Source organism: Sphaerodactylus townsendi, linkage group LG07, assembly GCF_021028975.2.
Source record: "Sphaerodactylus townsendi isolate TG3544 linkage group LG07, MPM_Stown_v2.3, whole genome shotgun sequence".
NCBI lineage: Eukaryota > Metazoa > Chordata > Lepidosauria > Squamata > Sphaerodactylidae > Sphaerodactylus > Sphaerodactylus townsendi.
The window spans coordinates 98,807,377-98,825,397 of record NC_059431.1 but is presented as its reverse complement, the minus strand read 5'-3'; the positions used below and the strand labels follow the sequence as shown (position 1 = coordinate 98,825,397).

Here is an 18,021-nt window from a genome sequence, read left to right as displayed (position 1 = left end):
ATGGGAACATTACAAGTTATTCACATCTTCTAATTTGCTTCTGTTCTCAGTTTTCTGTTATATATTATTTACTATTCACCAAACGTTCAAGTGTAACTTGACTTCCAGGATTCCATTCTCAACTAGATCAGGAGTTGGAAATAGCTCAATAACTCAGCTGTAAGTTCGGATTTTGGCCTGAGAAAGTTAACTGTAGCCAACTGCATAGTACAAAAGCACTGTTTGTTACTGGATACATGAATCCAGACATATAAACATTTACCAGCAGTGGTCCATGCTCAGATGACATCCAGTCTAGATTCTTACAATGCACTCTATTTTGGGCTGTCCTTGATAACTATTTGCAAACCATACGTGGTTCAAAAATGGCAGCCAGGTTATTGTTTCAGACCAAATTGGCATTGACTACCTACCAGTTTCTGGGCACAATTCAAAGAACCAGTTCTTACCTTCAAGAACTTGGTGACTTGGGGCTAGTGAACTTGGAGAACTGACTCTGTCCGTATGGAGCAGCCTGGTAGTTAAGATGCTCCTTACAAGCTCTGCTCTCTGTGCCTCACCTTTAGAGGTGAGGTAGGTAGCAACCAGAGACAGGGCTTTTTCAGTGGTGGTGCCTTTCCTTTGGAATGCCCTTCCCTTTTAAAGCTCACCAGACCACTGATCTTGTTTTCCTTAAGGCAACAAACAAAATATTCCTTTTTACTCCCAACTTTTAACTAAGGGATTTAATCTCTTTCAGCTGTTTTATGATCCGCTTCTGTCCTGAAGATTTTTATCAATAATGTTCTATGCTACTTGCTGTATATTTTATTCCAGTTTATTCCAGGCGTGTTTTAACACCTTTTTATGTTTCTTAACAGCTATGTTTTGTTTTGTTGTTTTAAGCTGCCTTGAGGCAGCATATTACATTTGACAAATAAATCAATAAAACACGAGTTCAACCTTGTGCAATTATGGTTGCTTTTCAGTGTGTAGTAGCTACTGTAGCCTTTGGAATGGGCATCAATAAACCAGACATCCGGAAAGTTATTCATTATGGTGCCCCAAAGGAGATGGAATCATACTACCAGGAAATTGGAAGGGCTGGTCGTGATGGGCTTCCAGCCTCTTGCAGCGTGTTGTGGACCACATCTGACATGGCTCTGAACAGGTAATAGCATTTGTTTTCCGTATTGTTGAAGGCTTTCATGGCCAAAATCACTGGGGTGTTGTGGGTTTTCCGGGTTGTATAGCCATGTTCCAGTAGCATTTTCTCCTGATGTTTCGCCTGCATCCGAAGATGCCAGCCACAGATGCAGGTGAAATGTCAGGAGAAAATGCTACTGGAACACGGCCATAAAACCCATAAAACCCACAATACCCAGTTTTTTCTCTGTGTTTCTAGTCCTGGCTTTCTGCCTGATTAGAGCCACAAAGGTGATTGTGTGGTTGTTAATAGTGTGCACTAAGCACAGCCCAACTTTCCCACTTCTTCCCATTTCTGTCCAGTGAGATCCCTGAAATTTTGTTTTGGGGAGTCTGTTGCCCTCTCATAAACAGCACAGAGGGCAAAGCAGAGGAGACAGTCTTCAATGGCAAGAGCAATTGGTGGAAATTACCACCTGCAAATAGAAAAGCTGATTTGTTAGAAGAACTGCATGGTTTGATATAACCTGTTATTATGGATAAACAAGCGTTAAGTTGGAATTTCAAATTGCATTGTTACTATGTTTTCTTTATGTAGAATGTGCATGTAATGGAAGTGTGGAAGAATGTTTAAAGTGGTAGACATAATATCAAGATAGGAAAAGGTCATAATTTGAGGCTGAACTGTGCGTTTTGTAACTCTTAAAACTTGCCACAGCTATAGCAAAATCACATCGTATGAAAGGTGCAAGGGTGGGTTTGCGCATAAATTGTGAAATTTATATTTTCTTTGGAAGGGAATAGGGAAAAGATAATGACTGATCAGAATTTCAGCTTGTGGTTTGTTTCTTCTTTTTTCCTTCTTAAAGACATTTACTCAGTGAGATACGCAGTGAAAGATTTCGCATGTACAAGCTCAAGATGATGGCCAAGGTCAATACATATCTTAGTTCAACCAGTTGCCGGCGAAAGTGAGTGTTATACAGGATATTCTAGAAGCTAGATAACAAGAGCTATCTTCCTAGCCAGCAGGATATCTTTCAGAAATGGGACTTCTATTTTGGAAAATGTCATTCTAGGCATAGTTGATTTTGGGGGTGGGGGTGGGGGGGCATTCTGCACTAGAAATTTCTTACTTACAAAAATTACATCTGTCTCAGAGATAATTCAAGGCTAGATAATTAGCTCCCAGGTGAATCAATTAATGACAGCGATTTCAGGTCATTGTTTTCTTCAATGAATTTAACATGTCAATTCTTGTTCTTTTATTTAATTCCCAACATCCCCCTGAGTAGAATCATCATGTCTCATTTTGAAGACAAACAACTCCGAAAGGCCTCGTCCGGTATTATGGGAACAGAAAAATGTTGCGATAATTGCAGATCCAGGTAAATGTTCCTCCCAAAAGATTAAAGGTTTGAAAGAACGGTCTTCTCTCCGCTGATGCGACAGATGAAAATAAATCTCTAATGGCTTTCTGCTAATGGAGTATCCGTAAAGTATGTTGTTGTTACTTTTGAGATAAAGTATCTGTTAGTGTGTGAAATTCCGTTCAGCAATTCCCAATCAAAAACTCATTTGTAGAATGCAACACAAAAGTGTAGCATTATTATTTACACTATAATCCCATGCTTTCTTTAAGAAGCTCAAGTTGGCATGCATGGGGGGTTATTCTGTCTTTATTCTTAAGATTGGATTCCAGTTGCTCCTTAAAGAGCAACAAGATTTCTGGGTTGTGAGGTTTTGAGAGTCAAAGTTCCTTTTGTCAGACACCAGAACTATGACTCACAGAAGCTTATACCGTGTTTCCCCGAAAATAAGACCTACCCCGAAAATAAGCTCCATCATGATTTTTCAGGATTTTTGGCGGAGGCTTAAAATATCAGCCCTACTCCAAAAATAAGCCCTACCAGTAGTTACAGATCAGGATGGTGTGATCCAGCAGGGTGCTCCCTGCCAATGAGGATGCAGCTTGCATCACACGTGACAGGGAAGCAACGGGGCTGCCGAGAGCCTGCCTTAATGAATCGTGAAGGTGCCATATTTTCCCTAAAATAAGCCCTACCCTGAAAATAAGCCCTAATGCATCTTTTGGTGTGAAAATTAATATAAGACCCGGTCTTATTTTCCGGGAAACACGGTACCAGGGGTGCCAAAGCTCACTTCTTACGAGGGCAAGATATGACATGAATATGACTTGGTTGGGCCAGTGCCTGAGTGAGGGGGTGGCTGCCTCAGCTATTGAGCCCCCAGCAGGCTTGCCGGCCCAAATCAGCACTGGGGGATAGGGGTGGCTACCTCAACTAGCGATCTTGCAGCAGGCTCATCAATCCAGAACCCTTTGAGAGGGCTTATCAGGCCCGTGAGCCAGCTAAGGCAACCCCCTCTTCCTGCTCCTTATCTGACCTGGCAAGCCTGTCACTGTGATGTGATGATTTCAATTTCCAATAAATGTATTTGTATTTCTATTCTATAGCGGTTTCTTACCTAGTCAATTGTTGACCTTTTGATACTTCTTGTTTTACGGTTAAGTTATTTTCCCCTTTTCTGGTTTGCTCATTATGCACACGACCACATTGAGTTTCACATGCACTGGCTGTAGAGTGGAAAGCTGGGGGTGAAGTCTTTCCTGGCGGGGCAAATGTATTGCTTCACTTTTTCCCATAGGAATGAATGGTAGCCATTCACTTACATGGGACACAGGGGCACTACCCAAGCTGTCCCCTGAGCTCTAAAGACAGAATGGATTGGTGAATACTCACTACTGATTTTGACAGGCCCCTTCCGCACACATAAAATAATGCGTTTTCAAACCACTTTCACAACTGTTTGCAAGTGGATTTTGCTATTCCGCACAGCTTCAAGGAGCACTGAAAGCAGTTTGAAAGTGCATTATTCTGCATGTGCGGAATGAGCCACAGATTTGTTTGTTGCACAGAATTGAACAGAAGCTGGTAGGCATCAGGCCTGCTTCTTCATTGCATATCCCAGCCTTTGATTCTGCTGTTTAGACTTGCTAGAGTCTTATGCTCATGAAGAAGCCCCTTGGGGATTGGGCGGTCTATAAATTTAAATAATAAAAGAAATAAATAAAAGAACAAGATGGAACATAGGAACTAGTGATTTTAAGTAGAACAGTACCCATCATCATGATGGGTTGCATGCATGCAGAGAGAGCGTGTTATATTGCATGGAGCGCCTGGGAGGGCAGTAGACTATCTCTGTCTGCACAAATTTTTATAGCACCTCCTGGGGCAGGGGTCTGCAACCTGTGGCCAGTTGGCCATGCTGGCGGGGGCTGATGGGATTTGTAGTCCATGAACATCTGGAGAGCCGCAGGTTTCAGACCCCTGTCCTGGGGGATGCTGGTCAGTGAGGATTAGGAAATCCTTTTGATGCAGGTGTATGTGTGTGTGTTTACATATAAAAGCCCTCTCATCTGTTGGGGAACAACTCAGGCACTTTGCATTGTATGTACAATGGAAGCTTGGTGTCTGAGATGTTGTGATGCTGCATTGCAAGAGATTTCTCCATTATGCTGCCCGCACCACTGGTTTTTTGCCAGGGGGACAGGGTTTGACAAAGAAAACCTTTTCTCCCCCTCTCTAAATACTAGAATTTGAGGGCATTCAATGAAGCTGCTGGGCTGTAGATTCAGGACAAACAAAAGGAAATGCTTCTTTACATAAGTGATTAAAATCTTCTGCCACGGGATATAAAGATGGCCACAGGCACAGACTTCTTTAATAAGGGGTTGGATGAATTCATGGAGAATAGATCTAGAACTGCCTACTAACCATGGTGACTGAAACAAACCTCCATGTTCAGAGGCAGTAAACCTCTGAATACCAGGAGTCAACATCAGGGGAAGGCCTTGGCCTCTGTGTCCTGTTGTTGGATCTCCAGAAGAACTGGTTGACCACTGTCTGAGGTAGGATACTGGATTAGATGGATCACTAGAGGGCTCTTCTAATGTTCTTGCATTCTTATTTTAACTCCCCTGCCAATTCTCTAAAAATATTTGAAAAATTTTCACACATACCCTCCCAGTTTCTCCCTAGCTCAGCTCACAGCTACTCAGGGTAAAAAGAAAAAATGTCTGAGTTTTTCCTGCTAAACTGGGAATCAGGTCCACAGATATGTAGAAAATCTCTCCTGGCTGTACCTGGCCCTGTTCTATGGGTGTGTAGATCTACACCAGGGGTAGGGAACCTGCGGCTTGAGAGCTGCATGCGGCTCTTCTGCCCTTGCACTGTGGCTCCATGAGCCGAGCCGCTGGCCCCATCCTTGCCCGCCCTGCAGGTAGCAGGGCAGACACACCAACTGCTCATGGTTGGCTGGGCCGCGCCGCGGGCTTCCCCTCTTGCCCGCCCCATTGGAGCAGGGCGGGTGCTTTCCCGGCAGCCGGCGAGGCCGAGCCGCCGGCTTCATCCATGCGCTTCTCAAGATGAGTGGAGTAAAAGGTGAAAAAACCCCTAAATATATAGTGTTATCTTCATTTTAAATGTCAAAAATTATTTGCAGCTCCAAGTGTTTTCTTTTCCCGTGGCTCTTTGAGTGTTAAAGGTTCCCTACCCCTGATCTACACATACCACTAGAATGGACATTGAACCTTTCCTCTCTTGACTTCAGTGACTGAAAATCAAGCCTGATCTTGGCTTCTGTTTTGTATCCACCTGACAGTGTAAAGCTGGCCTATGATGGAAACATGAGAATCGATTTCATAGATAAATATGTACTTATTGTTTTGACCACAACATTGTAAGAATCTCATGAAGTTGCCTTTTGTTTGGTTTTTACTTTTTAGGAACATTAGCTGTATTTACAGGGTTGACCCAGAAGACAGTTTGCAAGATTTTGGTCCGCAGGCTTACCTACTGATGTCTGCAGTATGTGCCTTAAATGAGAAATTTGGCATGGTAGTTCCAATCCTGTTCCTTAGAGGATCTGTAAGTATTACAGGATGGGTTGGCAGCTAGGTAAAGTTCATGGTTTTGTTGTAGTGGGAGCAGATTGTCCCCTATGTGGGAAGAAACAAGATTTGTATTGGTACACTACAAAAATTTCACTGGTTTTGTCTGGTTCAGACATTTATCACAATATATCCAATGATGCAAGACTTCTGAATGTTCTGTATTTTTAAGACCTGAGTCTAACCTCAGACCTTCTATCCTTGATGAGAAGGACAGTAATATACTTCTTCACAAGAAGAGCTGAAAAGGCACTGAGATCTTTAAATGGCAGATTTCTTTTGTGGGAAAGAACTCAATTATTGTTTTTAAGAAGCGACTTTTGTTTATGGTTCATCATTGTTTCTGTGTGCATTGTCTTACATAAGAACAGCTGTAATGTAAGATTCTGGTCTGTATCCCTCAGATTCCGTAATTAAAACATCCTCTGCTAGAAACACCTGTAGGTAGCAACCATTTCTGAGAGAGCAACTCTGTAGGCCCGTTTGTAAATAAGTGAAAGTATCAACTGCTATTATTTCTTTTAATTGTTGTGTAGATTTTATAGTAACCTGCCATATTTATGTTTAAATAAAATAGAAAAGTGTGGTAATTATCTTCTTATTTAAACATTTAGATCCTATCTTTCTTGATGGTTATAAATCTAATAAGATGGCTGTAAATCTAATAAATAAATGAAGGGCGATTGTTTTGTGGGAACTTGAGTAATTCAGTAGAGTATTCAGCTTATGTCAGAAAATGACCTAGAGTGAAGGCTATGAAAGAATGGTCCTTGTTTATTAAGTGTAAGAGTCATAAGAAAATTCACTCTGCCACTTAAAGGGCTTGTTTTGCAGGCTTGAAAACTATTTTGGTATGAGTCTCTGCTCTTTCTTTATGCTTGGTAATTTACGAGTCTTAATGTGCAAACTGAACATTTTCCCAGAGGGCCACACTAATTTTAATAAAGCATAATTCCAGTTTTAAACCTGAACTTAGCTTGTGTAAAGTTTATTTTTGTATCAAAACTGAGTTCAGGAAGGTGGTTATGGCACTGCAACTAACAATATCTTCCACTTAAGCAACTTGCATTTTGCAAATATGTTGTAAACTCTGATCTGCCTTACAAAAGTTTCACCAATAGTTTATGACAAATTGTGTTATCCTTAGTTTTGTTCCACCTGGCAGACTTTTTCAGTAACAAATAAGCACAGGTGGGCTCCTAGAAGGTTTCGTGTGGGCCACAAGAGAGATCAGATTTCACCTGTTGTTTGAAATCTGAGTCTGTGTTCAGTGGTGAGTGGATCCCTCTGGGAATCTTCGAATTAAGAAGTTTTCTTGACTGAAATTTTATACGACCCCTGTTAAGACACAAGAAAGATAAAAACTGTAAAACACTGCCTGAAGAAATCATAGAGAAGGGTTGTTTTTTAATTTTTAGCATAGTTTTGCTCATTAAATTGTAGTCTCTGTTACAATGCCTGTCTTCAAACTTTGATCCTAAGTGTATTTACAGAGAAGTCAGCCTTCACTGTGTTCCATGCTATACACCTCAGCAAATATGTTTATGATTGAATGCTTAGCAACTATGTATTATGAGAAATACATGGTTGTGCTATTTCAAGTTCCTTTCTCCCCCTCCTTAACACCTAAAATATTATCCTGACAGTTTTATAGAGAACACAGTGTGTGTGTGTGTATGTGTCCCCTCCACTGTCACTTAGTTGGTTACAAAGCTAGGAAAATAAACAACATGATAGGAGACCTGTGTGTTTCAGTAGGGAAAGGGGAACTTGGCATGGAGCTTCTGTTTTCAATGGCAGCCCTGTGTTTCTTAGAGCATGCATTTCCAACCTCACCTGTTGAGGTAATTTGGTGGTTCTGGCCTCTGTGTCCTAGTGAAATGTACTTCACGTTTCCTGAAACCAACAGATGCTGTGTTAAGCAGAGAATCTGGTTAATTTGATTATTTTGTACATTTTCAAAAACCCAAGCTTTCCTCTGAGCTCAGAGTAACATGTATTGATCTCTGTCCTCCGTTGTTATGCTCAACACAACCTTTTGAGGCAGGTTAGGATGAGGGGGAGTGACTGGCCCAGTGTCATCCAAATTTGAACTTGGGTCTTCCAATCATAATTTAACCACTGTGCTATACTAGACACTAATTCTGAAGGTGATAAAATTGAATGTGGAGGCAATGGTTTACTGTGGTTAAACTGTATGTGCGTTTTTATAATCCAGAAAGGATTAGGAGATATGGAGGGGGTGAGTAACCAATTCTGTGCGCTGTGCCTTCTCAGTGCCTTCTCATGCTCTCTTTCCCTGCAAAAAAAGAAGAAGTGCTGTAATAAAAATTAAGCATCACATCAGATTCTTTATTTGGTCATCTGACCAGCATAGGAAAGTATGCTTCAAATATATTGTCGAAGGCTTTCACGGCCGGAATCACTTGGGTGCTGTGTGGTTTCCGGGCTGTATGGCTGTGTTCTAGCAGCATTCTTTCCTGACGTTTCGCCTGGATCTGTGGCTGGCATCTTCAGAGGATCCTCTGAAGATGCCAGCCACAGATGCAGGCGAAACGTCAGGAGAGAATGCTGCTAGAACATGGCCATACAGCCCGGAAACTACACAGCACCCATATGCTTCAAATAGTTTGATCCAGATGTAAATTGTTAACACCCTTGTGAATCCGCCAGTTTTTAGTGAGAATTTAATATTAGATGGCAATAGGCTTTCAGTGACCTATTCAAATGCTACTGTAAATTGCACCTCCTCGACAAAATTGCTAATTTCCACATATCATAATCGTGCCTTAAATAGCTGTTGCTGCATTAGAAAAAAAGAGGATGTTTCTTCAGCTGGGTTGTGGCATCAAGGTGGTATTTCCTATTTGATGTTTTCCGCCATCAGGAAGTGTTGAGAATGTCCAGAACAACTCTTTGTACTCTTGAACCAGCTGTCTTTATATGTGTTTGTGTGGGGTTAATTTTCAGAATTCCCAACGTCTGCCGGACAGATATCGAACCGATCATCTTTTTGGGAGTGGGAGGGATTGGCCAGAGAACTTGTGGAAGGCATTAGGTCGGCAGCTTATTTTGGAAGGCTTTCTTCAAGAGGCTTCTGGGCAAAGCAGATTTTCAACCACGTGTAAACTGACTAAGAAGGTAAGCCAGCAACCTACAAAGCTTCAGTATCAGATGATGATTTGGACAGTGAGCTCTTGAAACTAATCTGTTTTGGTATCTCTCAGGGGAATGACTGGCTTTGTAAAGCTAGAAGCCAATCAGAGCAAAAGCTTCTCCTTCAACCCAATGAGGAGCTGTATGTAACGAAACCTAGCGTCAGGTAATTATTATGTCTAAGTTTTGAATGTACAGCTCATGTTTTAAGCACGTCGAGATGGCCAAACATTAGCTCTGGCTTGTTTGCTTCCTGTTGCTATGTTTGAATTGGTTTTTTGTAATAAGCGTTTTTAATAGCTTATTTTTCATAGCTTTGGTTCTTTACCACCTTAGAGACCTTACGTTTGTATGGGAAGGCAGCATAAAAATGTTATAAATTAGCTTAAATGCTGTCTTTGCCACTTGGACTGTGGATACGAGTAAGCAAAAGGAATCCTAGTCTGTGTCAACCCCAAGACATTTGGGTGGATGACCGAGAAAATCCAAATTCCCTCCCTCTCAGTTAACACAGGATACAATCCACTAATCCAGTAGGAAGTTCTGTTATGAAATGCCTTGCTGAAATGCAGAGGCGTAGCAAGTGGGGAAAGCGCCCTGTGTACCAGTGCATCCTACGCCCCTGGAACACCCCCACAGGGGTGCGAGTCCGGTGCGTCACGTGCCCCTGCCCCCCTGGAGCTACATGTCTACTGAAATGAGTAGGATCTATGTAGAAGCCATTCTGATACAAATGTTAGAGTTCCAGTGGTCTTGAAGTGGAGACTTCAGCAACAACCTGGTTCTTCTTGCACTGATGGCAGTGTGTAGGAGCTTGCTATTCACTATGCTGCTGGACTACTACTGAAGATAGCTGGAGGAATTATAGTGGCTCAAGCATCGCCTCGCTCCACACCCTTGATGTTGATTTCATTGTGGGAGGGCCGGTTGTGGATGCTCCTGCCTCCTGAAAGTCACTGGATGGTGACTCAATCCAGGGTCTTCTCTGTAGTGGTCCCTTCCCAGTGAGGCTGCTCCTTAAAGACAGGCAGGCCAGCTTGCTTGCTCGAGATTCTCTTTTTAAAAAAGGCTTACTTTTGAAAAAAGCCTTTCTCTGTTGTTCAATGGGTTGAGTTTGAAGAACTGTTTGAAAAACCCCCTGGTAAAGTAGATCTTTCCTTCTGATGCACCGGAGCAGCAGTGGCATAGGAGGTTAAGAGCTCATGTATCTAATCTGGAGGAACCGGGTTTGATTCCCAGCTCTGCCGCCTGAGCTGCGGAGGCTTATCTGGGGAATTCAGATTAGCCTGTACACTCCCACACACGCCAGCTGGGTAACCTTGGGCTAGTCACAGCTTCTTGGAGCTCTCTCAGCCCTACCTACCTCACAGGGTGTTTGTTGGGGGGGGGGGGGGGGGGGGGGGGAGCAAAGGAGGATTATGTAAGCCCCTTTGAGTCTCCTGCAGGAGAGAAAGGGGGGATATAAATCCAAACTCTTCTTCTTCTTCTGTTTCCAGCTCTAAACAAATATCTTCAGCTGCAGAACATTTCTCTGACGTATCTAAGCAGGTGTCAAAAAAGCAGGTCTGTATTACAGCAAAATAGTGGTCATTATTCATTTCCGATAACTTGAGTTTTGTTTTTATTTTAATTATTTTTTTATTGGATTCATATCCCGCCCCATTCCCAAAGGGCTCTGGGCAGGTTACAACACACTTAAAGCATTCAATAATTTTAAAATATAAATCCCAATATAAATATTTAAAACCAATTAATACAAATTAAAATAACGCTGGACTGATAATTAGCTGATGGCATTAGTTAGTCTTTCCTACCTTTCCCGCCATTTCCTTTCCCCGCCCTCCCCCCGGAGACCGAAAGATGTTCTGTTATATTTAATCAATCCGGCTGGCTAGTTGGAAAAGGCCTGATGGAACAGCCACGTCTTGCAGACCTTGTGCAAAGACCATGGCCCTGTTCAGATGAGCATCTAAACCAGGGGTCTGCAACCTGCAGCTCTCCAATTGGCCATGCTGGCTGGGGCTGATGGGAATTATAGTCCATGAACATCTGGAGAGCCGCAGGTTGCAGACCCCTGATCTAGAAGGATGTAACCTATGTAAACCTGAAAGAGTGGGATCATATTCACAGTTAGGATTAATCAGGGTTGTTTTGAAATCATGGTTTGCATTGTGGTTGACATCATTATAGCAAATGGCTTAACTGCAGTTAAAGCAAGAATCCATATAAGGAAGGGGTTATGAAGGGAGTTGATGTATTGCAAAAATATATATAATAAGCCAGAGACAGTATCTAATTTACAGAAGGGAAAAGAACCTGTGTGGCTCTAGTGCGAACTTTAAAACTCTATTTTAATGTAAATAATTAAAACATTTATATAACAGAACCACAAGTCTTAATCCACAACACAGTATACATATTATAAATAACGACAACAACAAAACAATGAATAATACCCACACAGGGGATCCCAAATACAATAATATCAAGCCTCTGTAGTAAAGGTATCACTTTGAAAGAGATCCACTAATGGTGTAAATGTGAAGGATACCAAGTGTCTTTTCCTCTTTTTTATTGTTTTTTCCCCGGGTCAATACTCCCACCTTCTATTGGCCTCCAGCCAAGGATTTCTCCATCAACATCCTGATGTTTTCTACACTCATCTATAAGTACACGAAGCTCATCCACGAAAGTTGAGTATTTACAGGCATCAGACACTTGGTATCCTTCACATCCACACCATTAGTGGATCTCTTTCAAAGTGATACCTTTACTACAGAGACTTGATATTATTGTATTTGGGATCCCCTGTGTGTGTATTATTCATTGTTTTGTTGTTGTTATTTATAATATGTATACTGTGTTGTTGGTTAAGAGTTGTGGTTCTGTTATATAAATGTTTTAATTATTTTCAGAGTTTTGAAGTTCGCACTAGAGCCAGACAGGTTCCTTTCTCTTCTGAGAGCTGAAGCTATTTCCTGATTTCTTAACAGTGGCTATAAGGAAGCTCATATTATGTCTACACCATCTTATTTGTAAAGGTTGTTTATTAAAAATTTTTTGAAGTTAAGCCTTAACTTTCCAAAATGATTTCCTGATACTGAAAACTAAAAAAAATTGTAATGACCTTGTTTGCCAGGTTGTTGTTGTTCTTATACAATATTGTTTCTGTCTTTTGCTGATGATTTTTGTTCCAAGCATGTTTTAGGTGTATGTATTAACTTCTTTTTGTTATGATTCTATATCTTTGAGAAGACATCGTTGCACGAAATGTTCTCATATCGAGAAGGAACTAAACTCTCTAAAGGGCATTCACTTCCAAATACAAGGTAGTGTTTCCTAAAGTTATTTTCCTTCTCTTTTTCTCTGCCTCTCTCCATTTTTTCATCCTGCCTTCTCATCTCTTAGCAGAATGTTGGTTGGGACAGCAACTGTAAGTAGGGGTACTTTAGTCTTAAAAACATCCATTCTGTAATAGGTTGTGGTTGTTAAATTAGAGCTCTCAACTAAGTTAAGAGTCTTTAATTAATCTCCCTTTTTAGTGGTCAGTCATTTATTTGCTAATGTTTGCATTGGTAAAAGCTCATAGGCATATTGGTGAAAGACTGAAAGAAGTGTAAGATAACTTCCTGATGGAAAAATGTATACTGCTCCTCAATTGGTTTGATCATTAATGACTCCTTCCACTGAACAAGGAGTCTTCGTTTGTCAGTTTGATTGCAGTCCAATGAGGAATATCGTCTTTTGCCATTCCCTGTTAACAGTAATACACTAAAACCAAATTTATCTTTAAAAAGACACCAGTATACAGCCCTCATGCATTTAAGGCTTTGATAATTGATTAATTACCTTATTAAATATTGTATTTTATTTATTCCCTTGGCTTAAGACTGCTTACTGTGCCTTAGTGTACTGGTTATACAGGTTCAGTCTCGCTGTGTGCGTTGGAATATAGTGCTTCGTTCTTTTTGCCTTGAGTCTACTGAGCAAAGTATGGCACAAAAAGGCCATTGTGGAAGAGTAGACTCTGGCATAAAGTCAGGCTTGCAGACTCCCTGACTTTTGTCTAGGCATGCTGCAAACTGGTCTGTAGTTGTTGTCCTAAGGATTACGCTGTGTGGTGGGTCTTCATATTTTGAATCTCATTCTCTATTGGCAAAACTTTCAATGCTTGTGTTGCAGTTCAGTCATTATGTTTGAAGAATAATTTTTTTTGTCAGCTACCAGCTATAGTGACTGAACGGAATTTTGAATACATGCTTTTCTTTCCTTTGGTAGTGCTGTAGTGCAGACTCCGGCTAAACCGCTTCTTGTGCCCTTGAACCCTACAGAATCTGTTATATCTCCGAGGGAGAAAGAATTGCAGGTTAGTATGCCAGTCGGAAGTGCTTTGACATGAGGGAAGGGCTGTTGCTCAGTGGTAGGGCACGTGGCTTGGGTGCAAGCAGGTACCAGATCCAATCCCTTCCACCTGGAGCTCTGGGAGGAGCTAGTGGGAAAGATTTTTCTCTGCTCAAGATCCTGATGGGCGACTGGCAGTCAGTAAATGGTACTGAACTCTGTTGATATCAGGCAGCTTTGCATTTTCGTGCTGATGAGACTTTTGCAAGTTAATTCATGCGTCATCCAGTTAAAGACATCTTCGCTTAAAACTGCATGAGCTTTCATTATTAATCTGTTAATTTAATCGATGTATTTGCATTTGAGTAAAAATCATTAGTTCAGAAGTGGAGAAAAAGCACACCTTGCTTTTATTTAGTGCAGTAGACACTGTCTTAGAAGAGGCAGTCCTTGTGTACAGGGCAATGCCCTAAAAATAAAATAATTTTTTTTAATTATAATTTTTTATTGTATAGAACATTGTTATATTTGTTACATTCAATATGTTTATTCAAACTATACATTTTTCCTTTTTCTCCCCCCTCCCCCCCTTAAAATAAAATTTTGTTGAAACATTCACCGCCTATTTAGTTGGCAGGGGCCACATTCTTAGGCACAAAGTTCTTAATTGATTGACCAATTAATAAGTTGAGTGTTGCAGTCTTGGTGTCTTCTGGTGCTCTTAAACCCAAATCTCCATTTGGATCTTCCTGAGTTGTCTGTGAGGTATTGATGTAAATGACTGAAGACTTGGGTTTTTTGTGTTTTCACAGACAGTTCTCTATGGCAAGTTAGTGACCGCCAGGCAAAAACTAGCCAGTGAGAAGGACATCCCTCCTGCCATTTTAGCAACAAACAAAGTGCTGGTAAATTTGACTCTGATAAGGTAAATTTTAACTTAAATGAATAAATATAAGCTGCTTGAAATGGTACGACAAAGTCATTGTTGTGTGGTGTATATGCTTAGAGTGTTGGACTAGGGCCGTGGTGGCGAACCTTTGGCATTCCAGATGTTATGGACTACAATTCCCATCAGCCCCTGCCAGCATGGCCAATTGGCTGCTGCTGGTAGGATCCTGATGGAATTGTAGTCCATAAAATCTGGGTCCCAGAGGTTTGCCAAAAAAACTGGACTAGGATCTGGGACCCAAAATTAAATCCCCACTCTCCCATGGAAGCTTGCTGGATGATCTTGAGCTAGTCCTACACTCAGTTTGACCTACCTCACAGGGTTGTTGTGAGGATAAACGAAAAAAGGGAGAATACTATAAGCCACTTTAGAGCCCTATTTGGGGAGAAGCAGAGTGTAAATAAAATAAACAATAATTCATATGAGATGAAACCTCAAGAAAGGCAAACCAAAGATGATAGTGGGACAGGAAAAATTTCCACTATAGGCAGCAAGTGCTATTTATTCCACCCTTGAATCTGGGTGATATAGAGGGAAGTTATCAAACTCATTTATCCAGCTCAGAATGGAAAGGTTAGATGTATGCAAGTGCTGTGGATTTTGGGAGCTGCCATGTAACACAATTCCTCTGTACTTGATTTGATGGCTTTCAGCTATGTCTACATCTGTCTTTGTTTATTTGGCAGAATTTTTAAAAAGCTGCAAATGAAATAGGATTTTTATTATTCTGTTCTAGCAAAATAAGCGCAAATAAATAATTTGGCCCTATTTTTGAATTTGCTCATTGCTGCTGTTAATCAGGCAAGCTTAAGGCCAGGTAGCACTGAAATGCCCCCAGTGATGGGTCACAGCTGCATCAAGTAGACTTGGCTGTAATTCTGTAGACAAGTGTTCAAAGTGAAAGACTGGGGGTTTTTTTAACAGTATTTAGCTGTAACTCAGCACATGAATCTTATTTCAAACAATCAACCATAGGCTTCTGTAATGGATTGTACTATATAGCTCACATGTTATACTTCGTCTCCCTTAGTATGGACATTACCTACCTATTTTCAGCTTCTCCAGGATCTGTCTGTCTGTCTCGCTCTCTCACTCCCCCTTCCTCTCTCCCAGCCATCCCTCAACAACCACCCTAACTTCCTTCTGAATTTGCTTTTGTCCTGATCTTTATGGTGTACATCAGGGCTCTTTGCTTGGTGGCTAGTAATATTTGTAACAGCCAGTGTGGCTGCACAGCCTTTTAAAGATATGCCTCTTTCAGCCTCTTTTCATGCCTTCTGTTATGTTCCACTTTTGGGTTCTCAAATTTCTTAAGACTGTGAAGAAGGGTATGCTAAATAATTCATGCAGTGAATGGTTTTGCCCAAGACCACCTGTGGCAATCTCCTAATTTGTTGTTCAGTCTCTTAGACACTACACTAGTCAGTTTCACATCAGCAGATATCAGAACATGTTTTTCAACAGAGAAATGTCAGAGGTTTCTTTGAGAGGAATCTGCTGGTGACAGTCATATGATAAATATATGTCCATAATGCTTGATGTTATTATTCAGTTGGAACTGGTGCTCGTTAGATGTTCATGTAAAACTGCTATCTTGTTTAAACCTGGACAAATTGTTTCCAGCATTGCACTCTTTCAGTTATGCATTTTATAAAGATTTCCTAAGAACTTTTGAGAGGTTAAATTACCCATTCTTGACCACTACTGGTAGTTTTTGAGGAGTTCAGTGAGTTAAAGGCAACATTAACCTCTGGCTGCTTCAGAATGCCGTGACCTGGATGGTCCAGGGGGTAACCCAATCTTATCCAGCCTCAGAAGCTAAACAGGGTTGGTCCTGGTTCACACTTGGATGGAAGACCACCAAGGAAGTCCAGGTTACCATGCAGAGATAGGCAATGGCAAACCACCCTCTGTTAGTCTCTTGCCTTGAAAAACCTTTGGGCGGTCACTATAAATTGGCTGTGACTTGAGGGCACTTTCTACCACTGTACTTTAGAACGGCGGTGCTCACTGCATGGCTCATGGAGAGCCACATTCACAATTACCATCAACCAAACAAGCCACATGTCTACAGTATGCCTGTGCGCCTCCCCACCCAGCACCCCCACACACACAGATAGAAGATAGAACTATTAATATTAAATATATTCATTTCACAGTACTAGATTAAGATTACTTGTGAGCATCTCCCCCTCCCCCCCCCACTACTGTTGAATCTGAGCCAGCCCTTGTTTATTTGGAAGGACGGGAAGGGCTTCCCTCTCTGCCATCCTGCTGTCTCTAGTGTGAGACTCAGCAGCTCAGATAACAGCAGCCAAAGTGCTGGCAGGAAGGTCAGATTTCCATGGAGAAAGGAGTGTAAATCTGCTACTACCTCACTATGGCCAGCTTGCTCTTTTCCTAGGTGGCTGCTGTGTTGGTGGTTTTATTCTCTTCTCTGTGACCATCTTATTCTCCTCCTGGGTACTGGGATGAATGCATAGAGGCTGTGGAGAAGGGTGAAGGCGTATTGGAGAGGATGGGCCCTTCTCTTCCAGCTCAGGTGCACGGCACGCACCTCAGGGAGGTTCACAGCATACTTTTTCCAGTCCCTTCTGCAACATCTGGGAGCTCTCTATTGACCACAGTCCCCACCAGGCAATAGCCTTTCCCACTATCCTGAAACATGGGGCAGATGTCCTGTGGGAGGAGAGTGCTCAGAAGAGCCCTGGGTTGTATGTCAAACAGCCATACGCGGTTCCTGGGCCACTGACTTTCCCACTTTAGAAGGTGAAGTCACTAAATATGAGAATGTTATCATTGTTTCCTTCAGGCCTACAACTTTAGAAAACATGAAGAGAGTTGATGGTATTTCTGAAGCAAAATCTGCCATGTTGGTTCCGCTCTTGAGCACAGTTAAGGAGTTCTGTCAAACCAATAACCTCCAGGTCAGATGTGATTTCATTCATGTTGGTTTATTTCTTTCTGTGTTCTTTAAATTTTGCCTTCAAATGATTATCAAAGACCAGCTTCAACGGAATTCTGGTATAATCAAAATAATTTCTCACATGAAAGGCCAAAGTTGGAGCCCCAAGTCATGGCACTTGTGAAAGTATTCACCATTCAAGCCAGTTAGCGAAGATGGGCCGCTACTCTGTCTGTGATATTTTATTTATTATATTTTATTTATTCCCTGCTCTATTCCACAGTCTCAGGACAGGTTACATATAACTGTGCAACAATAAAGTCACAACTGTAAAACAACAATAAAATCACAATAAAAACCCATCATAAAACCCCCAAATACAATCTAAAATCTCCCATAAAAAGGGGCTGTATGGACATATCAGGGGCTCCCTTTCCAGCAGGGGGAGTCAGCCAAACCTCTGGGTGAAGAGGACAGCCTTCACCATGTGCAAAAAGTCGAAAAGTGTAGGCACCAGGCAAATCTCTGGAGGGAGGATATTCCACAGTGTAGGGGCCACTATAGAAAAGGGCC

At 41.6% G+C, this 18,021-nt stretch overlaps 1 protein-coding gene across 2 annotated transcripts in view; it reads left to right on the top strand.

The window, feature by feature from the left end:
* WRN (WRN RecQ like helicase) overlaps nt 1-18,021 on the top strand; it is a 74,060-nt gene that overhangs the window by 39,618 nt on the left and 16,421 nt on the right. For both annotated transcript variants that reach the window (XM_048503171.1, XM_048503172.1), the window contains exons 20-30: nt 969-1,150; nt 1,995-2,096; nt 2,421-2,513; nt 5,933-6,074; nt 9,068-9,238; nt 9,325-9,419; nt 10,750-10,816; nt 12,509-12,582; nt 13,532-13,619; nt 14,407-14,519; nt 17,356-17,470. In XM_048503171.1, the coding sequence (XP_048359128.1) occupies nt 969-1,150; nt 1,995-2,096; nt 2,421-2,513; nt 5,933-6,074; nt 9,068-9,238; nt 9,325-9,419; nt 10,750-10,816; nt 12,509-12,582; nt 13,532-13,619; nt 14,407-14,519; nt 17,356-17,470 (1,242 nt within the window). The remainder of the gene's footprint in view (nt 1-968; nt 1,151-1,994; nt 2,097-2,420; nt 2,514-5,932; nt 6,075-9,067; nt 9,239-9,324; nt 9,420-10,749; nt 10,817-12,508; nt 12,583-13,531; nt 13,620-14,406; nt 14,520-17,355; nt 17,471-18,021) is intronic.